Raw genomic sequence first — 23,758 nt, forward strand, 5'->3', positions numbered from 1 at the left:
ATTCTTTCCCTGAGTGAAGTGAGGGGGGATTTGGCAAGGATAAGGGCATTTGCCTGAATTTCACTTGGGTTAGGGATTTGATCTCTCAAGAAATAAGGTTTGCACTGGCATTGTACTCTTTCAGTCACCAGCTGAAGACCTTTTTGTTGTTATTTCAAAGGGTGAATCTGTTGGGCTCAGATATAAATTTAGTTGCTGCTACCATTTTAACTGTAACTTTATGGTTTTTCAATTTAGTTGTGAACTATGTTGTATTATTGGATAATTGCTGTATAACACCTCTCAGTTTATTATTTCATCATTTAGTTATATATTTTATATATTTAATTTATTGTATTATTATTGTTTTTATTACTGTTAATTTTATTGGTACTATTGGTTTATTGTATTGTTGATTTTACTCTGATTATATGTAAGCTGCCTAGAGAATCTATGACTAATTGGGCAGCATATAACTCAAATAAAAAAAATCCACCTAGCCACAATGTCAGCCAGTAGAAAAAAGACTGAGAAAATGGTAAGGGGCTGCTGGAGAAGATAAACTTGTGTTGGAAAGAAGACTGACATTTTGGTAAAGCCAGCACCCCACCCTTGCTGAGGGAGTCCAGGTCTGCTTGTTGATTCAGGCCATTCTATAGCAAGCCATGTTTTCTAGATAGTTTACCAGACAGAGCTCAAATTTTTAAAAAGAGTGAAATATCCCATGCTTTTGTGTTTTGTGTGAACTGGGTCATAGAGCTTTTGCTTTCTGAAAACTCCTGGCTTCTGAAAGAAATCTCCATTTCATTAACTTGGAGATGTTACCATTATTTTAGTGATTTGGGTTTTTTTTCCCATTTTTGGAAAGGGTCAGTATAAAAAAGCAATAGCCAGCTTGCATCACTTAGCAGCTCTGCAGGGAACTCATTCGCAGCAGCAGATCATGGGCCAAGGATCACTGGAAAATCAACGAGCCCTAATCCAACTAGCAACCTGTCACTTTGCCCTTGGAGAATACCATGTAAGTCTCTATGCACTTTATTATCTAGCTAGCCCCTTCCCTTCTTTGCTGTTGGCTTCTCTTGCTACTGAGATTAGGATTTTTGGGACCCAACGCAGGCTGTAGAAGGACTTTCTGCCAGTCAGAACCTCTTAGGTCACATTCCCATATAACGATAAGTGATGAACTTGAACTTATTAAACCACAGTGAGAATGAGCAACATACTAGTCCATGCTAGAATCCATTCATTGCTGATTTATGTGCAGGTAGAGAAACCAGACAGGGTTAGTTTAGTATAGTGTCCAATGCTGGGATTATGATTTATTGCACCAGAAGAATTCAGGATTTATAAACTAACAACAAACCCCAGTTTAAAGTTGGATACAATAAACCATGATCCCAGGTTCAAAAATCATGTTAGGGTTATCCTTTCCAGTTTATCTGCTTGCACAAAGCCTGGGTGAACAGGATATGTGCATCAGCATGCCGCTTATGTATTTGTAGTTTAATAAGTAAGAAATCATGGCTTAATCGTTATGCACAAATGTGGCCACACTTTTATAGTTGTTGTCTTTCAGACAGGGAAAAGAGAGTGTGGTTAGCAGTTGGCACTTGGACAGCGGAAGCTGGATATAACTGCCTGGTTTGCCCTCCTTGGTATAAAATAACAGGCATTATATCACTTATCAGAAATTCTAATGTGGTGAGCTGGGGAGCTCTGGTTCAAGCCTCTTTTCATCCTCAAATTCATTTAGAAGACTTAGGTAGTCTCAGTCTCCAGCTCTTTTAATTTGTGATCTTAGTTTAACACTCGTAGAATAAAATCATAACATAGTGATGGCAATAATCTCTAGTAGCCATTACATGTGGCTGAGCAGCAGTCTGTTCAATATTTCTCACCCCAGTTGGTTTCTCTGGCAGTTGCCTTGAATACTGAAGGCCCTTGGGGAAGGTTCAGTGTTTAAATGCCTGCTTGGAGGAGATGAATCTCTGTATGTTGACCAGTAAGAACAGCTCTTTAGGGAAGAATTGGAATACGAGGGAGGAAAACCACACACACAACCTTGGGTAAAACCTGGGATGATCCTTCAAACCCTACCTTTCAATTTTGCCATCATTAGTTCCAGTGGAAACATGGAAAAAGAACTCTGTTCCTGCAAGCCAGCCCAGCAGGAAATGTCCTCTGATTGGTATGGGGTGTGCTGGTGGAGAAGAGACAATGCTATCACTGTTCTTTCTCTTAATCACTTGAATGTAGTAAGCAAATTTCTGCTTGACATACTCTTTGTTTCTTGCCCTGACTCTGATCACAGAAATCAAGAAGAGCTGTTTCCCTTTATGAGCGGTCCTACTAGATTTCTCCCAACCTCCCTAATACCAATATTGTGAAAATTTATCTGACCATTTATTGATTGTTGCTGTAATTGCTGGCTTGTGTGGCTTTGTTTACAAAACTGTTAATCCTAATTTTCTCTTACAGTTGACCTGTGAAAAGGTACTTGACCTAATGTGCTATATGGTACTTCCAATACAAGACGGGACTAAACTTCTGGAAGAACAGCCTACACTGAAGTCAAAATTCAGGAAATGTAAGGGTTTACCTTACATCTGAATGGCTAACAGAGAAAGAGATTCCTAGTGATTTAGCCTTTAGATCTGTCAAAAAAGTTTATATTAATTGTTTACAGCTGATAGCTTCTTTAAAAAAAATACTTTCTTTCCCTGAACCCTTCAAAAGCATCAGGGAATTGGGAAAGATTGAATCCAAATTCTGCAGCTAATTGAATTATGATGATTTTGGTTCTCTGGCATTAATATAAATATCATTGGAATTGCAAGAACAAGGTGAGCTGAGGGAGGCTGGGAGCTCTTTTCTAATTGCTGATTATGGAAAGAATGTTAGGATTTCAGGAATTCTGGAAAGTAGAAACAAATAGCTGGTTTGTATGATATGATGATTCACCATGCACAGTGAGCCATGAGCTAGTGAATCATAGAAGGCCATCAGGTCTAGCCCCCTCCTCAGTGCATGATTTCAAGTTAAAGCATCCTCAACAGATGGGTGGCCATCTAGCTGCATCTTGAATGCCTCCAGTGTGGGAGCATTTATGAGCAAGCTAGCTAAATGGTTTGTTATCATACTGCTCTAGCAGTCAGGAAGTTTTTCTAGCATTCAGCTGGAATCTGGCTTCCCGTAACTTGAACTCATTGTTCCATGTTTTGTACTCCAGGATGATCAAGAAGAGATCATGGCCTTTCTCATGTGATAAACTTTCCAGTACTTTAGAGAATACTATCATGTCTCCTCAGTTTTGTCTTCTCAAAGATTGAGAAATGTCATCTGAACTCGGTCAGGGTAACCAAAGGTGGCTTATCTTTTCCCAAAGAAGTCCTCTTGAGAATCCATGGATTGTTCTAGATTGTTTTATCAGGCCTGAGGGACTGATAAGGCCACACTCAGCCACTGCAAGCCCTTTTGGCTGTGGTCTCTTGGTGTTGTCCCTTGTCTGCATTCCTTATTTGCGGCCCGGGCTGCCTGGGGACTCCCTTCCCTGGGACGCCGAGGGGTTTTTTTTTTTTTTTTTTGCTTTGTTTTTCTTTGTTTGCTTGTTTTTTGGTGCTGTGCTGTGCTTTGTTTTTCCTCTGATTTAAATTTTATTTTATCCTTTGCGTGTGTGGGTTTTTGTCTGGGAGAACTGGGCGAGTGAGGGGAACTGCAGGACAGACAAGACAGGGGACCAAGGTAAGGTCTCAGAAGGGATCCCAATGGCAGACCAGGAGATGGCCTTGGCGGGAGTCACGGGTGTTGCTGTCCACTGCGTCAGCTGCAACATGTTCACCCTTCTCCCCCAGGAGAGGCAGGGATACACTTGCCCTCGGTGCAAGCTGGTGACCCTGCTAGAGGAGGAGGTGAGGTGCCTGAGGGCCGAGAGAGCTCTCCAAGCACCCCGGGAGCAGCCCCCCTCTGAACAGAGGGTTGAGGGAGAGGCCACGGGAGGAGCAGCCGCAGAGACATGGAGGCATGTCACCCACAGGAGGAGGAGCCCAGCACAGCCTCCTCCTCCTCCTGGCACCAATCTGGAGCTGGGAAACAGGTTCTCTCCACTCCATGGGGAGGCTGGAACTGATGAGGCCTCGGGACCAGCAGGACCCCCAGCCTGGGACCACAAGCGGCAAGGGGGCCGCTGCAGGAGAGGTGAGGGCCGGGGTACGGCTGCCCACCACCACCAGGAAGACACAGCAGTGGATGATTGTTGTTGGAGACTCCCTGCTGAGGGGCACTGAGGCGGCGATGTGCTGCCCCAACCTGGAGACAAGGGAGGTTGGCTGCCTGCCAGGCGCACACATCCAGCATATGAAGGACAGAGTGGAGCGTCTTGTTCGCTCTTGGGGTCACCAACTGCTCCTGGTGATCCATGTGGGCACAAACGACGTGGCCAGGCAGGGCGTGGTCGGGATCGCCAGGGACTTCGAGACCTTGGGGAAGAAACTCAGGGAGCTGAAGGCCCAAGTGGCCTTCTCGTCAATCTTACCGGTCCGGGGATTTGGGCCAGGAAGGGACAGGAGGGTCTCTGAGGTGAATGACTGGCTTAGGGTGTGGTGCAGGAGGAACGCTTTGGGGTTCCTTGACCATGGCACTCGGTTTCTTGCCAATGGATTTCTGGCAAGGAATGGGTTGCACCTCACGAGGATGGGGAAAAGGTCCTTTGGAGATGCTCTAGCGAGCTTCATCCGGAAGACTTTGAACTGAGCCGGGCAGGGGGCATTTTGGGTTGAGGCCCCCTGGAAACGTGTCTGCACTGGACAAGTTTGGGAAGAGGATCACAGCTCTGGGAGCAGGGTTTTAGAGGTACTGCAGGGACTGACAGGACTCCTACAGAGAGGGGCCAGGTATCAGGGAGGATGGGAGGAAGGAAGTGGTGGGAAGGGGTTGAAGGGCATGTACACCAATGCTAGGAGCATGGGTAATAAGCAGGAAGAGCTTGAAGCTCTCCTGGGAATAGGAGAGTATGACCTGGTGGGAATCACAGAAACTTGGTGGGATGAAAGGCAAGATTGGATAGTGAACACAGAGGGATATCATGTTGTAAGCCGCCCCGAGGCTTCGGCGAATGGGGCGGCATAAAAATGTTTTAATAAATAAATAAATAAATCATCTTTTTAGAAAGGACAGGAAGGGAAAGAGGGGTGAGGGCATGGCTTTATATGTCAGGGAAGGGATAGGATGCAATGAGATAGAATGTAGCACAGATGGGGATTTGGCAGAGGCAGTCTGGGTGAAACTTAGGGGTTTTGACAGGGAAAGAGACCTGACAGTGGGGGTATGTTATCGCCTCCAGGTCAACTTGAGACCCTGGATGATGTTCTGACAGGCCAGGTTCTAAGGATATCTCAGGGGAGAGACACAGTAATTATGGGAGATTTCAGTCTCCTGGATAATAGTTGGGAGACTTACTCGGCGGTGACAGCCTGGTCACATCGCTTTCTAGAGGCTATAGAGGGAGGGCTTTTCACACAGATGGTCCGAGAGGCGACAAGGGGGGGGGAACATCCTTGACTTGGTCTTGACCAATAGAGAGGAGGTGATAGATGAAGTACAGATTAGGGGATCTCTCGATGCGAGTGATCACTCCATCCTTTGCTTTGAGATCAGGGGACTGGGGACATGTAGCAGGCTGAGCACTAGAAGCTGGGACTTCAAGAGGGCCAGCTTTGGCCAACTGAAGGCCAAACTGTGGAAAGTCTCCTGGGATAGGTTACTGGAAGGTAAGCAAGTTGAGGAGGGGTGGATGGCACTCAAAAGGGAGGTTTTGGAGGTGCAAACCTTGATGATACCTCAGTAAGGTGGGGAGGCAGAGGAGAGCGCCACCATGGATGCGAAAGGAGGTAGTTAGAGGGATTAGATGAAAGAGGAACCTCCATAGGAAATGGGTACTGGGGTAAACAGACAAAAGGGTATACCGGGAGGAGGAGGCCTGTTGCAGAAGGATTCTTTGCAAGGCTAAGGCTGATTATGAGCTGAGACTTGCCAAGAATATCAAGAGCAACAAAAAGGGCTTCTTGCGGCATGTAAATAGGAAGAGGAAGGGGAGACAAGTGGTGCTCCACTAAATAAGGAGGAAGGAGATCCAGTGACTGATATGAGGGAACAGGCACAGATGCTAAATGACTATTTTGCCTCTGTGTTCTCCCCAAAGCTGGACGGAGGAGATCTGCATAGGAGATTAGATGAGGCCGGGGACTTAGGGGCACAGATTAGTGTCACCCCCCTAGAAGTCGAGGGGCTCCTCAGGGCATTGGACATTACAAAGGTGCCAGGCCCTGACAGATTACACCCGAGAGTACTTAGAGAGGGGTTCTCTCACGCCCACTGGCTTCCATTTTTGAGGCCTCGTGGAGAATGGATGAAGTTCCAGAGGACTGGAGGGTGGCATCAGTGGTCCCAATTTTCAAAAAGGGTAGTAGAAGGGACATGGGGAATTACAGACTTGTTAGCCTTACATCCATTGTAGGAAAAACAATGGAAAGGCTAATAATGGTGAGAGACCTAGTGATGCTAGATAGGGAAGGGAGACTGGCAGCCACACAACACAGCTTCCACAAAAACAGGTCCTGCCAGACAAACCTTGTGGAATTCTACGACAAGGTTTCGAGATGGCTAGATGGAGGGGATGCAGTGGATGTGGTTTACTTGGATTTCAGCAAGGCCTTTGACAAAGTGCCCCATGATATCCTGGTGGAGAAACTGAGGAGTTTTGGAATATACCAAAGCACTGTTCGGTGGATTAGGGCATGGTTGACTGACTGAAAGCAGAGAGTAACCATTAGTGGAGAATCGTCAGGATGTCGACCAGTGACAAGTGGGCTTGTCAGGGCTCTGTCCTGGGGCCAATCCTGTTTAATCTTTTAATAAGTGACATGGAAGAAGGAGTGAACAGTCTGCTGATCAAATTCACAGACGATACTAAAACTGAAGCAGTGGCCACAACTGAGGAACAGGTATTCCACATCCAAAAGGATCTGGACAGTTTATGGAAGTGGGCAGGAGACAACAGGATGGCGTTCAATGTGGGTAAGTGCAAGGTCTTGCATTTGGGGCATAGGAATAGCTGTCATAAGTACAGGTTAGGTGACAAGTGGCTGGAGAGCAGCACTTGTGAAAGGGACCTCGGGGTGCTGGTTGACTGCAGGCTAATCATGAGTCCGCAGTGTGATGCAGTGGTCAAGAGGGCGAACGCCACCCTTGGTTGCATAGCCAGAAGTCTGACTTCTAGATTGTGAGAGGTATTACTACCACTCTATATGACTCTGGTGTGCCCACAACTGGAGTATTGTGTTCAGTTTTGGACCTCTTATTACAGAAAGGATATAGCCAGGTTAGAGTCAGTGCAGTGTAGGGCCACAAGGTTGGTGGCCAGTTTGCAGGGGATGGGGTATGAGGTGAGACTGAGGGAACTGGGTCTCTTCAGCCTGAAGAAGAGGAGACTCAAAGGGGATATGTTGGCAACATACAGGTATGTGAGGGGATGTCACATGGAGATGGGTAGAGATCTGTTCTCCTCTGGAGAGGAAGGCAGGACGCGCTCCAGTGGAGCAAAGCTCAGGGAAAGGTTCCATTTAGATGCCAGGAAGCACTCTTCCTGACAGTCGGGATCCCGAGGGTGTGGAATGGGCTTCCACGAGAGGTGGTTGAGGCCCCATTGGTGAGGGTGTTCAAAGATAGTCTGGACATGTACATGGTGGGCATGTCGTGAGCGGAGCTAGCTGGAGCCGGGGGTCAGACTAGATGGCCCGGGAGGCCCCTTCTGACTCGCTTTGCTTCTGTGATTTAATAATGGCAGGCTGTCATATCATTTCAGCCCAGGTTACTAACTAGTGACTTATTTGGCAAGAGTGGTAACCTGCCCCTGTCCCCCCTTGCAACTCTTCCTGAGTTGACACTGAGTTGTCCCACCCCTCTTCTGCACTCCTGGGCCATTTTTGGCTTGCTATGACTTTTTTACAGTTCGTTTTTTCATTCCTGGAGATCGCGAATGGTTGGTTGACTTTTGTAATTTCCATTTGATAGCTATTGACAGCTCATTCACATTATCCAAGTAGCACCTTGGCAGAGCTGTCGGTGGCTAGCATAACCTTTTAAAAATCTTTTTTCACAAATATATTTGCACACATTTTAATGTTGTATTTGTTTTTAAAAAAGTCTAGGCCCATTTGGAGATTTGAAGCCTTGGCTGGGGTAATATCCAGGAAGGTGCCTGCTGCTTAGGTAATTGCCCAGAAGAGGCTCCAAAACCTCCCAAAACCATTTTGTTCCTCTTGGCAGCCTGTCTCTTTGACAGCTGTTGAAAAAATGGGGAAAGTAAACCAGAATAAAGCTGTGGTAAGCAAAGTTCGCTTGCAATAATGGTAGAAAGTGGGGAGACAGTTCAGTTCTGCTGCTCTGTCCCCTGGAATACTGTTTGGAGGATCAAGGAGGAAGGATAGAGAAGGAGGGAGCAAACAACCTATGAGCCCATTTGGCTTGTTGCCAAGTTGGATTGTGGCATGTGAAAAGGCCCTGTTTGTTGTCTGTAGGAAGAATTATTCTACATCCAGGCAAATGATCAGAAATTGTGACCAGCTCTGCCTCTGCTACAATCCAAAGGGTTGGTGGTACTTAGGAGGGAATTGATTTAATGCTGTTTGCTTACAGGTGAGGTGAAACATACAAACATAGAAACAGAGCGAGTCAGAAGGGGCCTCCTGGGCCATCTAGTCTGACCTCCGGCACCAGCCGGCTCTGCTCACGACATGCCCACCATGTGGATGTCCAGCCTATCCTTGAACACCCGCACCGACAGCCACTGGGAGGGAGGGAGGGAGGTGACATTCTAACTGCCCCTAATTTTTTGGGAAGTACTATGTGGCATATCAGCCCTTACCTCCTGACCTGAAATTGAACTGGTAGGAGAAGGTACTTCCACAGGGGGATTGTTCTTTCCCTAACAGCAAGACTGGAATATGAATAGCTATCAGAAGAAGAATGAGGAAATCTGCTTTGTTCTAGGAAGCCATCGCCCGAGTGGGATTGTAAACAACTTCCTTGAAACATGTTTTACGAGTCACCTTTCTGGAATATGAATTGCTTTGAGAATTTTATGTTAAAAAACAGTATATATAAATATACCACATCTGGAAAGACTGAAAGAGAGCACGCTAGACTTAACTACTGAGTATCCTGGCCTTGAGCAAAGACTATCTGTGATGCAAAGGAAGGGTTTTTGTGTGGGAGAGAACTTTGGAGTGTTTAGAGTGTTAAGAAAAAGAAACCATGCCACTTCATAGTTTGGCATTTTAGTTCTTTATTGCTTCAAAAACTCCAATCTTGACTTGTCTGGGATCTCAGCTTTTGGCCTTTTCACATGTGTGTGTCAGGGAGATTTACCAAGTCATGTAAACGTGAAGAGGGTGAATTGTTGTTATGATAAACAAGCCAAGTGGAGCCCATGGACTTCTTTAGGGTTCTGGAATGGCTGGTTAACTACAGCAATAAGCCACCCCTTCTGGGTTTGCATGCCACACAAGCTCTACCAGTGAGGGTAATTACACAGATCCCTCTGGCATGCAAGTGACATATTTCCCCTCCCAAAATTGTGTAAATCTGAGTGCTGCTGCTTTGCTTCCATTTTCTCCCTGTAACCATGATAACTAAATTTGTTCTTTCAATATAAAAGCTGATCATGATTAGAAGTTAGTTGTCACTTTTTGTTGGAGATTCGCAGAAGAAAAAAAGCTGCTAGTTTTAGGCCTGTTGTATTTGGTTATACACCTTGTAATATGTACAAAACTCTCATCTCTCTGTAGCTTCGGAACTGAAGCTTTGGCCATGTACCAGTAAAGCTATTATGCCCTACTGCCTACGATTGCTATTAGCTTGTTTTAAGGTAAGCTATCTTGCTTTTGTAGTTTGGGAAAATATTCCTGTCAGCAGTCCTTTTCTTATATATAGTGGCAACTCTGGGGGAAATAACTCTCTGTTTATTTTTGTTTTTCCTGGCCTCAGTACCTTGTGTTTGAGCAGGATACATTAGCAGAATGGTTGAACGATGTGTTTAAGCTCTGGTAAAAGTAGGGATGTGTGAGGAATCAATTTCAGGGTGGGAATCTGTTGGATTCCCTGGACTCCAGTCTGCTTCATAGCAGCTGTGAGTCCAAGTTTCTGATGAGCCTGTCCAGTGTTTTGCAGGGACTAACCAAGAATGGAGTCCCATGCACAGTGCAAGCAGTGGGCCTCATCTGTGGCCCCTGCAGCAGTCCCAAGTGACTGCTGCAACTGTTAGCAATGTTACTTTCTGCAATGTTTGGAATGTTACACCTGTCATAGAAGAAGGTTGACTGCTTGGCGCTCGTCAGGAACAGAACCCTGTAAAATATTTTACTATTTTTATTAGTAAAACCATTTAAAATAAATAAACCCCTGCATGATTAATGCACAGGCAGTGTCGCTCTTCTTTGTGCTGCTGCACCTGACACAAAAGAAGCTTCTCAATAGTGCAACCTTCGCTCCTTGAGCATTTGTTTTCCTCTTGGCTTGGCTTGCTTTGCAAGGCTGGGCCAAGCTTGAGAGCAAGTCCACAAATACTAGAGGGTAATTCCTCCAGGATTCATCCCAACCCTAGGTTCAAGTACTGTAACCTACTTGAAATGCATCATTCATGCCATATGGGATTATGAGTCACTGCTGAGGTGGGTTCTGTTTACCTGGCCCCAGTTAGTAGCCAAGTTGCTAACTGAATGGACTGATGTTTCTAAGTAGCCTTTTACTGCACATTGGAGATGTAACAATCTCCTCTATAATAAAAAGAACTGTTGAATGTTGATTCAGTAAATAAGAATGTCTTGTATGTATCTGGAAAAATGTTTAAGTTATTCTGGATCAAGTTTCGCCATTTGCTGCTGGTGAGAGAGAATCTACATTTGTGAATAAGGATACAGCAAAATCCTATGCACGTGTTACTCACAGGGTGCATCATTTTGAGTACAAAGAAGCCATGAGGCCATGGGTTCAGTTCTGCCCCCAAGTGAAAATTTGTTGCTTCAATGAAACTGGTTTCTTGTCTCTGATACAATCTGTGGTTCTGGCCAATCTGTAGCCCTGACAGAGCAAGGTACATTTCAGTAAATTTCCACATTTGACCCCTTGTTACAAATAAATGGATATAGATCACTTTGTATTAAGTGGTAAGTTATGGTAAGTTTGTGGTAAGTTATGATGATAAGCCAGTTGTCTGAGTTCATGCAGACTGCCATTTCACAGTTCATGGAAAGAATGTTTGCCTTGTGATAGCCTGATCATTGGTATCATCTTGCAGAGGGGTAAGAAAGCTTATTTGGAAATCTTGTATTTTCCATGAACTCACTGGACTACTCCAGAAATGCATCTAAGTGTCTTTGCTATTCGGTATTAGATTGGAATTTGCTGTGTCACAATGATGTCAAGTTTGTTCAATTCATTTTCCCTACCAGCTGAGAGCTTTCACAGATAATAGAGATGATATGGCGCTTGGGCATGTGATTGTGTTGCTCCAGCATGAATGGCCAAGAGGTGAAAACCTGTTCTTGAAAGCAATCAACAAGATCTGTCAGCAAGGAACTTTCCAGTATGAAAACTTTTTCAACTATGTTACAAGTATCCTTTTTCAAAAAATGCCAATGGACCAAAATATATAGTAGGAGGCCCATGTTTTCAGAATTGCCAAAGGAATGTGCTCTGTTCATGGGTAATAGAGAGGGCAGTGGCTTGATAGAATGAAACTGACAGCAGGAAATAAAAGAGCAAAGCGATTAAGGGGGCAATGAGATTTGATAGTAGAAGTGTTGCAGGAAGCATTTTTTCAAGATACTGCTGAGGCTCCAGAATGTGAGGATCTCTGTGTATAGGTATGATACTCTAGACTTCTTATTATTTATGGGAACAGCAGACGTCATTGGAACTATGAATAACTATTTTGGTTATTCTTGGAGAACAGTCTCAGGCATGTTGACTCTCATTGAAGTTAATGGGATCTGTGTATTGGATTGTAGCTCTAGTGTATTAGTAAAACTTCTCTTACTATTGCAAGACTGGTTTACACACTGGGCAACACTTTATATTAGCTTACTGCAGCAACATCTAAAGTAGGGTGTTGTCAAAACAAATCCATCTATAGGATTCTATCCTATAATGTTACATTGAGTCATTGAAATAAATGTGAATTAGTTTAGACTAATGTTGGATATACACCACAGATACTTCAAACACAGTTTATGAGGCTGGCATGCACAGTTATTTAGTGGGACATCCGTGAGAAAGAACATAATTTGAAGATCAGCCATGTAACAGAGCACATCAGATTCAGTATTTTTGTATTATTTGTTAAAATCTATTTTCTTTTTGGACCTGAACCATTTTTCCAGATATTGATATGCTAGAAGAATTTGCCTATTTAAGAACACAAGAAGGAGGTAAAATTCATCTGGAATTGTTGCCAAATCAGGGAATGTTAATAAAGTAAGAAAAATGTTTTTTCTAAATTATAGAACTGAAGAAAGTGCTCTGATTTCTAATATAATGTTTGTGATATGTCTGACCTGAATTGTTAAAGCAAATATGGTGGGGAGTGTCTGGTTACATTTAGATCTTTCTGGCATGCAATAAATGCATACAGTGGGCATCAGAATCAAATATGAGCAGTTTCTCATCTCCCTAGCACAGTGAAACAACACTTAAACTACCAAGACTTCAACGGTTTGTGTTCACTTGGGCTTTAAGCTAGGTGGTTCAGAGGGGAGTTTATACACCATCAAAATAGGCCACTGTGCTTGCAGGGCTACATTTCACTTCCAAATGGATTATTTTCAGTGATTTTTTTCCATTTTAAATATTAAGGAAGTAATATAGTGGATAGTCTTTCACAGCAGAAGTGGTTAAGTTGTCAGCTGGATAGTCTAAGATTATCCAAATGAAAATTCCAATATGATAGAATCCATGTTTAAGTCAAGAACAGCTAACTACTGTTTTCTATTGCTTGTCTCAAAAGACATTATACTGACTGCTTCAAGCTGTTTTGTTTAATGGGCTTTATTCAATAAATGGTGTTTTCCCATGGAGGAAAGCTACCTTATAGCACTGAAGAGGCAGCATGTAATGATTAAGAGACTGTCCCAGGTTGGGCAGGTATATGTTATGATATCATTTGATAATGAGTCCAGTGGCAATTTCCTTGGCAACTTTGCAGCTAAGCATGTTCTCCTGCAGTCCCTGTTTCCAATCTAGGTGGTGAGGAACGAACTACCAAGGCATGCATAGCTAGGGTCATTGGTATCCTTTCCCTTACAACAAGAAACTTTCTCAACTTCAGATGAGTGTCAAGATCACCTTCTCTGCATCTTCTTAGGTTAGGAGAGGACAACATGCAGTGCAAAACATCTAGAGGGTCATAAATTTTATCAGCCCTGGCCAGTATAACCAATTATTGAGGTTGATGGAGGTTGTAAGCCAAAATACCTGGAGGGACACAAGTTGTCCACCCCTGTCCTAGATCATCTCTAGCAGGGATGTGGAACTGTGGGATGAAAACAATAATTTTAAAGTAATAAATGTATATGTATTTAAATTTAATAATCTGTCACACTATGGAGTACGAAAAGCTTTTCTGCAAGCAAAATTTGACCCTTCTGGCATTTTAAAATATTATTTTTAAAATTTCCCCTCAAATTTGTGGTGGGTGAGGCCAAAGCCAAGGAAATGGGGCCAAAACCACACCCAGATCCCAGCATATTGTGTCTTAAAGTTCTTGTAGCCAAAAAGTAAGCCGTAGGAGATTTTGACCATTTAGAATGGGGAGAAAAGCTGCCTACAAGCCAAGAAATCACCTGTCATGTGCATGCGTTCTGTCAGATCACAGACATGCACATGAGAGGCTACCTATCCTACCTATCTGAGTAGACCCCGATAACAAAATGGCTGTTGAAATGGTCCCAGCTACAGCACAAGGCCTGAGGCTCTGCAGGTTTCATCCTAAACAGCTTAGCACCTGGTTACTTGAAGGAGCATCTCCTTCCATATGTGCCTGCCTGCCCCTTAAGATCTTGGTCGGAGGCTATTCTCCATGAGTTCTTGAAGGAGATTAGGAGGGTGGTTACCTGGAGAAGGGCCTTCTCTGTGGTGGCACCCAGCTGTGGATTATGCTCCCCAGAGAGGTCTGCCTGGTGCTGTCACTTTATTCTTTTTGGCGCCAGGTTAAAACCTTTATTTCCCCAATATTTTAATGATTGACTGTTATTTTAACATGGGTTTTATTGTCAGAAATTGATTAGGATGCTGTGTTTTATTTTTTTCCTTACTGTTAAACTGTCCTGAGTCTTCAGGGAGGGATAGTCTAAAAAGTTTTAAATAAATAAATAAAAATATATGGGAGAGAGTAGGCCAAGGGCAGACAAGGGGACCAGTCAACTCAGCTGTGGAAATGGAAAGAAGCTGCAGCATCTTGAGGGAGAAGATTTGGAAATGGGTAGCATTTTGGGTGGGGAACTCCTGAAGCAGACCCAATAGTTAGATGTCACCATAGCCCAACTGGGAACACAGTGGGAACAGCAAAGTGCCTGGTTTTACAGCACCCCTCCCCCCAGAGACAGACACAGAAGGGTTCATAAAGAAAGTTTTGGGTACAAAATGTCAGAGATTCAATATTTCACTTTGTGTATGCTCAGAGACTTATGTGTAACAATAAAGACTTTCAGCAAAGAGATGCTGATACTACTGATACTGAAGAAGCACTGCTCACAACATTACCAAATAGTAGTCAGGTGATAAGGGGTGGGGGAAGGGGGCATGGCCAAATCTAAGAAAGATTTGACTGCCGGGCTTGAGGCTCACCAGTTCTGTGCCAGAGGAAAGTGTTTTGGAAGAGAAGTTTTAGACCGTCCTGGCCTCCCACAGGTTCTCCATTCCCAATGTTTAGGGATGATATGGAAGCAAATGCCCAAACCAATTGGGCAAGGATTTGGACTGCACAGACTTATAGGTCTAGTTGTAGTCTTGGTGGTTTGCACTGCGAGAATTATTTTCCTGTCTCCATATCCAACCCTGCTTATCAGTTTTCTCCCCTTGTCACCCTCCCCTCAAGTTGCTTCTCCATATCTTTGCCTAGTCCTGAAGAGCTCCTCAGGGAACTCACCTGAAAGGTACTTTTCCTTGGAATGGTCACATCTGCTAGAAGGGGTGAGGCACTTTACCTGTCAGGAATGAACTCTGAATCTTCTATAAGGACAAAGGGTGTGATTCCAGCTGAGGCTGCTATCCTGCTGGTGCTTTGCATTATTCATCAGATTTTGTGGATGTCCGGATGATAATGCACTGGTTTGCAGCATGACCATCCATCTTGAGTTACTTAATCCTTGAGGAGTCATGGTGTGTGTTGACTGCCAGTATGTAGCCCCCAACTAGGAAGTTATGTTGTCTGAACCCAGCCATCAGCATTATACAAGACTTGAATAACCCTTGCATAACCTTAGAACAAGGTTGTTTAATTCTCACTTAACCTTGTTCTGACAACTTGATAATCCCTGATTGGAGGGTGCATATGCAAAGTTGTGCCTTTGGGCACCATGGCTCAGCATGGGGTAAATAGCCCATGGTGAGCTGTGGAGTGCAAACTGGATTGTTGTCTTCTGTCTTCCTACTGCCTCCCCACTCCCAGTTGTTTTACCACACAAAATCTGTTATGGGGAAAAGACAGAAGGAACTGCACACCATCTCTTGGGTATGGCTCTTTATCTGGGAGATGCAATAATCCTTTGTATTAATATTTACCTTGGATGCTTCCTCTGGTAAAAATGGTGGCCAAGCAGGGTCTCTGAAGCAAGATATAATTGCCTTGCCCTGGGCTATGAGCATAGTTTTTGGAGTCACTGAGAATAGTACCTTGGTCGCTGAGAATAGTAAACTGCGCTTACTGTGGATTCCCTTTTGCTCATCATGCAGGCAGATCAGGCTAACCCATCCTGTGCTATTCTGAAGTAGTAAGGAAGTACTAATCGTATCTACATGGTTTCCCTGGAGCAGTTAGAGATTCCATGGAATTCTCTCTTCTGTGTTAACACTATTGCAGCCTGTTTTCCCATTTGGTCTCTCAGTCTGTTTAGGTGAAAGTTTCTGTGAAGAGGAAACATTTGGACCCAAACTAATGTTTCTTCAGCTGCAACTATTCTCCTGAAATTGGGAGAATTCTCCTCTCTAGAAGGGACATCAAATTTTGTAGGGGTTAACCCTTTCCTGTGTACTGAACAGAAAGAAACTTCACAGTAGATCCAACTTCCTGTTTGCCACCAAGAGTATTACCACAACTGAATATTTTTCTGGTATCATAACTAATTTGTATGATTTTGTAAGGAATTAATGGGGAGTGTCAGCATTTCTGAGGTGATGTGGAATGGAAAAAGATCTAGGTGTCCCACCAACTAAATTGAATTCGATCTTCATTTTTTAAAAAGATCAAGGCAATTGAGTTGATCAAGGCTCCAATTCATTAGCTGTTATAGAAATGTTGATCGGTATGTTTTTCCTGTAGGTATAGCATAGTTCTTCTCAAATTCAATTTAGTTGTTCCATCTCCAGACACTGTCAGATATGTTATCATTAACTTTCCTAAATATTTATGTGGGACAGTCAGTCTCCATCTTTTCTAGATGCATGAAACACATCAGTTTTCTGATGTGGCTGCCTTTTGGCTGTCTTTTCCCCATTGAGCCATTTCTGAAGCATCTCCTACAATTTTTATCTGGTGGGCTTTTTTTTTGAGGGGGGTATTAGGATTACTGCAGCTTTTTACTTTGCAGCATTTTAACTGTGATAGGAATTAATACTAGCGAAAAAGTAAGGATATAGTCAGAGTAGAGTAGTAACAGCATAGCGGTGCTTTATTCCAAAGACACTTCTTTGTTCCTCTTTATACAGTATTAAATCTCACACACACCAGTCTTTAAGTGGCATACTATTGCAAATTGGCATTGATAAGACTATGCTCTTCTCATAGTTAACATGTTAGTAAAAGGCACTCCCTGCAGGCTTTAGAGAGGAACAAATCTGGTTGCTGTTTTGCTACTATGTATGTAGGGCCAAACTAAGTCTAACACTGCAGTTCTCTGTAATGAAGCCATAATTTCTACTTTCCAAAGCATGGCTGATCATTTCCTTGTATTCTCCTGAACCTTGCTTCCATGAAACGAGTGAAACCCAAGAGCAGGGAGGGGAAGAAGTTTGATAGTGGGGGTCTCAGGAGATGGGGCCGATAAGAAAAATGATTATGTGTCCCTACCTCTTTCCGCCAACCATCCCTTCCCAGGGGCAGGACTTTGTACAGGGCAAGGGAGCAGTTGAGCTCGGTTACATGTTATATGTTGGAAAATGTCATTTATTCCTAATTTATAAGGATAGCTTACTTTGATAGTGCCACTTTTATTTGGATTGGGACAAGAGCATAAGTTTAAAGTTTTACAAATGGTTCAAGCAGCTGGTTGGTATTCTTTTATATGATAACATACTTCCTGAGACTCACTCCTGGTTACAAGTGCAGTTATTTCCCTCCCATTTTATTTTCCCCTTTGTAAATACATATTATATAGTTAGGGTTTTTAACCTGCAATGGCTTCTCGAATGCTCTGTTTTGGAGCACTAAGCTACTAGATGAAGCTTTCATCTGTAAAGGAAAAAAAAAACATCATATGCCTGCACTAAGGTGCAGACTCTTAATTTGTAGTCTCTTCTTTTTGTGTATCTCTGTCTTTTTCTGAAGCATCAATTTTGTAGCACAGGGGAAATTGGTGTGGGTGTTTGAATGCTGCTGTTTGCTGTTTTTTAAAGGACTTCTAGCCCTCCGCTGGGGTTACTGCAGCAGGAATTCATACCTGTACTACAGCCCAGCATGCAGACTGCTGACAGGTACCAAGCAGGGGAACATCCCTGCTCATAGTGTGCTGTCTTTTTGTCAATATGTTTTACTGCCCATGGTTATCAGCCCTTTGTTAATCCAGTAATTTTATTCATGCTTTTGTTCTTCATTTGTGCCTGCATCACTTGGCAAGCCATGTGTTACTATTGTTAACATTTTTGTTCTTTTTCCATAAGTTATTGGCACATCTATGTCCTTCAATTTTTAAGTGGATCACTGTATAATTAAACATTAATCGTACTTCAATTAGATTTTTGTGGACATTGCAGTCTATTCTTTTATTGCAATATTCAACTTTAGATAAGGTGCCACCAGGTTTTTGTGCCTTTCCCTCACAACTATATTTGCTTGCTCTTGTTCTCTTTGCCTCCGAGACCTGAATTTGACCACCAGCAGTTGAAAACAATTTCCAACCTTAAGTAAAGTGGAGGCATTGAAAAGGCAGTATTAAATCTGTTGGTTTAAAAAAATCTGCCACATGTACTCCTTGCTCAACACATATCTAAGAACTAAGATGTGAACTAGTTTAGAACATTTTAAGGATGCTAAATGAACTTAATTACACCATTTTAATAACTTTTTAATATTTATATCCAATTGTTTGGTAGTGTGTGTTGTTTTTTGATAAATGTGGTCACATGATCAAGTGATTATAAACCAAAAATATTCCTTGGAGTGGGAGAGGTTATAATTTCTTCCTACTTGTTGCCTGCCTGTTCTTATTTTGGAACTCTTCACCAAGCGCTGCTGCTCTGCACTCTTTTATTCAGCACAAGGTGCTCTGTAGGAGTCCTTGGTGGATGTGCAACAACTCCTAGCTTATCATGTTTTTTCCTCTTTATGGAAGTTCTGCTCCCATTTCCATTGAAAGGAACCCTCTTTTGTTTTGCTGGCCTTTCATATTAAAGCATTTCACAAATCAAGAGCAGTGCAAGGCCCTCTTAAATTCCCTGAAAATCAGCAGGGAAAATCCAGTGCAAGGGCAACTGTAGCAGTATGGGATGGTTGGGAGAAAGCACTGAGCAACTAGAGCAAAACTGAGAATCTTGATTATAAAATGGCACAACCTGGTAAGTTATTTTGATAGCACTTGGAGCTGCATTACTAGTTATGGGAAATGCTTGCATTGTGACTGCTAGTGGAACTGTTCATTTCTGTCCTTGATGGTCCTCAAGACCACTGAACTTTTCATGGATACTGACATAGAGAGTATCTAGTCAAGTCTTTGGACAGAGATCAGAATTCTGACTGACACCACCAGGAACATCCTGCACATATCCTATTCTACTTTCATTCAACCATGGTGAAAATGTACACTAGAAAAGAAGTCTAATGTACCATGCTGTTTGCCTCACTAATATAGAACAGCAAAAATATCCTTGTGGGCCAAATTTAAAGCTGAAAGTAGATATTTGTAGCTGTAGTTCCTTTATATACTGCATCAAAGAGAGAAAAAGATGTAGCTTTTTAGGGCATTATTCAATACTTTTATAATCAATTGGAGATATATTACAAAATTTAATGAGATATATAGATGTGGCACTCCTAATGGGCAGTCTCATTAAATAACTGTTTAAAGAGTGGGGTTGCATTAAGCTGGATAGCTATTTTCAGGATGCATAATGCTCAGTTATTTAAATGGAAATAGTAGCGCCATGACTTTAATTATTCTGTGTATTATAATTTCAGGCATCACACTGTTACTAGGGGAATAACCAAAGGTGTGAAGGAGGATTTCCGCCTAGCAATGGAGCGCCAAGTGTCACGTTGTGGGGAAAACCTGATGATGGTGTTGCACAGATTCTGCATCAATGAGAAGATCTTGCTCCTTCAGACACTGACTTGAATACCATGGACTCTTTACCAGAGCATATTAGGAAAGGGCAGGCAGAAAGGATAGCAATGATGTTGCCTTCATGTCCCATTTTCATTACCTTGAAGTCTTTGGCTTAGCTTGCTGAAAAGCAAAGTTACCTTAAAAGGATTGTCCACTGTTATACCTTTTAAGACTTCATTGCACCTTTTGATAAACCTTTGAGATGGGCACTGTAAAAACAGTAACATTAAACATTATTAAAACCCATATTTTCATTAAAAGATACTGGGCTGCAGCCTTACACCCTGCAGCAGCCACAGCTTTTGTGGGCGCACAATATGTAGCCATAATCTCTTCCTGGTAATCTTCAAATGGGAAGAATTGTTGGTTATATGTGATGCAGAAAGGAATATCTATAACAATTGTTCATGATAGACCCTTTTGAATCCTGGTAGCAGGGGCCATAGCAGAGTGGAGAGAGGAGCTGAAGAAACCAGGGGAGTGTGTGAGAGCAGCAAGGGCATCTGGGAAGGAAAGGTAGGAAGCCAGGAAGCATGCTGGCCCAGTGTAACTCCTGGCGAAGCAAAAGTGGGCAGGGTCCAGCACAGGTGTTGGTGGTACCAATGGCGTGGTGCTGATGGGTGATGTGCTAAGGGTGCTGTCTCTTGTTTGCACCCCTTAGTTGTGACCCAAGTAGCCCAGGTCCCCTTTCCTGTGGACTTGGTCTTCCCTGAGGGAACAGAGTATCCACCCTGAGGAAATGGTATCCAGGGTATCCAGCTTCAAGTGAGGACAGTGTAGGCAAGACAAGCTGTGGGTGGAGGTGGAATAAATATTTGGCTCACTGCAGGGTGCTCTATGCTGGACCAGGAGAAGACCATGGCAGGAGTGGCAGGTGTTGCGGTTACCTGGGGCACCTCCCCCAGCTTTGTCTACCTCCCCAGAATACACTTGCACTCAGTGCAAGATTGTGTCCCTCTTGAGAAGGAGGTGAAGGGTGTAGAAGATGCCATTGCCTTCCTCCAAGAGATAAGGGAGGGGGAGCAGTTCCTGGACATTGCCAAGGAGGTCCTCAAGGTGAACTGGGAACAGTCCCCCTCCAGAGAGCAAGAAGCGGGGGCACTGGGGAACCAGCTGGGGAGACATGGAGGAAACATAGTGGCTGGCACCACCGACACCACCCCCTCTGCTTGAAAAGCCTGGCCTGGGGTCAGACATGGCCAGGGGGCTGCTGCCAGAGAGGCGTCTGCTGAGGCATGGCTTGCTCTCTCCACTGGCTGAAGAAGTTGTAGGGGACTCCTTACTAAGTGGGAGTGTGCTAGCCAGATCTTGACGTGTGGGAAGTGTGCTTCAGAATTTAAGAAGGTAGTAAATGGGCTAGTAACAGATGCAGAAAGGCAGAAGAATCAGAAAGGAAATGCCAAGAGTAGGCCATTGCACAGGCAGTCTTCCAGGTCTGACAAACCCAACCTGGGAGTAGAGCCATGCTTATAACTGCATAGAAACACAGCAAGTCAGAAGGGATCTCCCCGGCCATCTAGTCTGACCCCCCCTGGCTCCAGCCGGCTCCGTTCACGACTTGCCCACCATGTGCATGTCCAGCCTATCTTTGAACACCCTCACTGATGGGGCCTCAACCACCTCCCGTGGAAGCCCATTCCATACCCTCGTGGTCCTAACTGTCAGGAAGTACTTCTTGGCATCTAAATTGAACCTCGGTTCCCTAAGCTTTGCTCCATTGGAGTGCGTCCTGCCTTCCTCTGCAGGGGAGAACAGGTCTCTACCCACCTCTGTGTGACATTCCCCCACATACCTGTATGTCACTAGCAGATCCCCTCTGAGTCTCCTCCTGGCTGAAGAAAGCCAGTTCCCTCAATCTCGCATCATACAGCATCCTCTGCAAACTGGCCACCAACTTTGGGGCCTTACACTGCACTGACTCTAACCTGGTTATATCTTTCCTGTAACGAGGGGCCCAAAACTGAACACACTACTCCAGTTGTGGGCGCACCAGAGTCGTATAGAATGGCAGTAATACCTCTCTCGATCTAGAAGCCACACTTCTGGCTATGCAACCTAGGGTGGCGTCCGCCCTCTTAACTACTCCATCACACTGCTGACTCTTGTTCAGCCTGCAGGCAACCAGCATCCCGAGATCCCTTTCACAAGTGCTGCTCTCCAGTCACTTGTCCCCTAACCTGTACTTATGACACCCATTCCTATGCCCCAAGTTCAAGAACTTGCACTTATCCACATTGAATGCCATCCTGTTGTCTCCTGCCCACTTCCATAGTCTGTTCAGTTCCTTTTGGCTCTGGAGTACCTGCTCCTCAGTTGTGGCCACTGCCCCACTTTTACTGTTGTCTGTGAATTTGATCAGTTCACCCCTTCTTCCATGTCATTAATGAAAAGATTAAACAGGATGGGCCCCAGAACAGAGCCCTGGGGGACCCCGCTTGTCACTGGCCGCCAGCCTGATGATTCCCCACTAATGGTTACCCTCTGTTTTCACTCAGTCAACATGCCCTAATCCATCGGAGAGTGCATTGGTCTTTTCCAAGACTCCTCAGTTTCTCAACCATTAGTGACCTTACTTCTTTATACTCTGCTTTTAGAGATTAAGAACAAAGTATATCTGTTCAAGTTCTGGCAGGTTCTGACAATAGCTATGTAGTAATGTGCGTATGGATTTTTACATTTCAAATAGGGGTTGTCATGTTTTTATGAGGCAAGCTTGTAGTAAAGCCTTAAAGAGAATAACTACTTGCCTTTGAAAATACTTCAAAATTGCCAAGGGGTGAGGATCAAGAAATGGAATAAAACAAAAATCTCTAGGTAAAAGTTTAAACAAAGCTTTGTTTTAACTAAACGGCAAGTCAGTCAGCAAACATAAATATGCATGTTTCAGTTCAAGATGACTTGAAATGTAAATCAAATGTATGATCCCTTTTTTTAAAGTAGCATCAATATGATGAGGACATTCCAGTGTACTCATGTCCCATTTTTTGACCTATAGATGATCCAGTTAGATTTTCCAGAATATTCTTTTCCTGTAGAGTCCATAGGATATGATAACCCATACTGATGTAGCAATTAGGTTCTGAGCCAAATGTTCACCATGAGATTGTGTATCCTGCAGCTTCCATTTAAAAGGAAAGTAGTTTTCAAATATTTCATGCCCAACATAGACGAGAATGGAGTTCATACCTTTAAAGAGACCAAACATACTATCAGGAAGACAATTGTATATCAGAACCATACTATATAGTAGGAACCAGTAGATTACAGAGCCTGATTAGTGATACTGCAGGACAGAAAGAAAGCCAGCCAGTGTAAAACCCATAATCCAACAAGCTGCTGTGGAGTGAGCTATACGTGGGAGGTGGCGAGAAGATGGGGAAAGCTGCCCAATCTGGAACACTAAATTTGACAAACAGATGCATTTTCAAAATCAATTTAGGTAGAGTTACTTGTTTAGAAACTGGCCACAAGATTATAAAATAAAGTGAGAGCCCTACCTCAACTTTTAAAGGGCAAAAATAGGCCACCAAAGTGGGAGCGAAACTTTGTCCCTTAGATCTCCATAGTTAACAAGTTGAACTTAGAATATTTTTCTTTAAAGTGTACTCACCTGGATAGAAAAATGGAGCACCTGACCACACCTTCTTAACATCTACAAGGTAATACATTGACAGTAGCAGTACAAAGGCAAAGCTGCTTAGTGTTGTCACATATGAGATTGACCTGCAGGAATTTCAGAAGACAGTTCAAGAATTGTCAAGCAAATTCCACTATACATAATAAACTAACTTTTCATTCTACTCACCATAAATTCTTGTTCACTGGAATAAAGCCTTGATCTTTTGAACATTTGGTCAACACAGCAGAAATGGCACCCTGAAAAATAGGCATTCAAGTTGAAAAAGAAAAACTGGACTTACTGGGTGCATGTTTATGTTGAGCCAAGCCACCATGTGAATAGTCATGTGGAG

At 43.5% G+C, this 23,758-nt stretch overlaps 2 protein-coding genes across 10 annotated transcripts in view; one reads left to right on the forward strand and one right to left on the reverse strand.

Annotated features, from left to right (window-relative positions):
• The window catches only part of INTS10 (integrator complex subunit 10), a 60,564-nt gene extending 40,531 nt beyond the window's left edge, over nucleotides 1–20,033 (forward strand). The window contains exons 12-18 of one of the 2 annotated variants that reach the window (XM_044447249.1): nucleotides 848–1,000; nucleotides 2,461–2,569; nucleotides 9,825–9,904; nucleotides 11,487–11,649; nucleotides 12,417–12,510; nucleotides 17,863–17,940; nucleotides 19,640–20,033. In XM_044447249.1, coding sequence (XP_044303184.1) covers nucleotides 848–1,000; nucleotides 2,461–2,569; nucleotides 9,825–9,904; nucleotides 11,487–11,649; nucleotides 12,417–12,510; nucleotides 17,863–17,940; nucleotides 19,640–19,796 — 834 coding nt within the window. In that variant the 3' untranslated portion in view covers nucleotides 19,797–20,033. The remainder of the gene's footprint in view (nucleotides 1–847; nucleotides 1,001–2,460; nucleotides 2,570–9,824; nucleotides 9,905–11,486; nucleotides 11,650–12,416; nucleotides 12,511–17,862; nucleotides 17,941–19,639) is intronic. The other variant, XM_044447250.1, reaches the window with a different exon arrangement.
• Nucleotides 20,034–22,602: 2,569 nt separating this feature from the next.
• Nucleotides 22,603–23,758, reverse strand: part of HGSNAT (heparan-alpha-glucosaminide N-acetyltransferase) — a 75,874-nt gene continuing 74,718 nt past the window's right edge. For all 8 annotated transcript variants that reach the window (XM_044447231.1, XM_044447228.1, XM_044447229.1 and 5 more), the window contains 3 exons: nucleotides 23,593–23,663; nucleotides 23,398–23,510; nucleotides 22,603–22,973 (listed from right to left, as the gene is read on the reverse strand). In XM_044447231.1, the coding sequence (XP_044303166.1) occupies nucleotides 22,792–22,973; nucleotides 23,398–23,510; nucleotides 23,593–23,663 (366 nt within the window). In that variant the 3' untranslated portion in view covers nucleotides 22,603–22,791. The remainder of the gene's footprint in view (nucleotides 22,974–23,397; nucleotides 23,511–23,592; nucleotides 23,664–23,758) is intronic.

This window comes from Varanus komodoensis, unplaced genomic scaffold (genome assembly GCF_004798865.1).
Source record: "Varanus komodoensis strain SLA01 unplaced genomic scaffold, ASM479886v1 scaffold51, whole genome shotgun sequence".
In the NCBI taxonomy this organism is placed as follows: domain Eukaryota; kingdom Metazoa; phylum Chordata; class Lepidosauria; order Squamata; family Varanidae; genus Varanus; species Varanus komodoensis.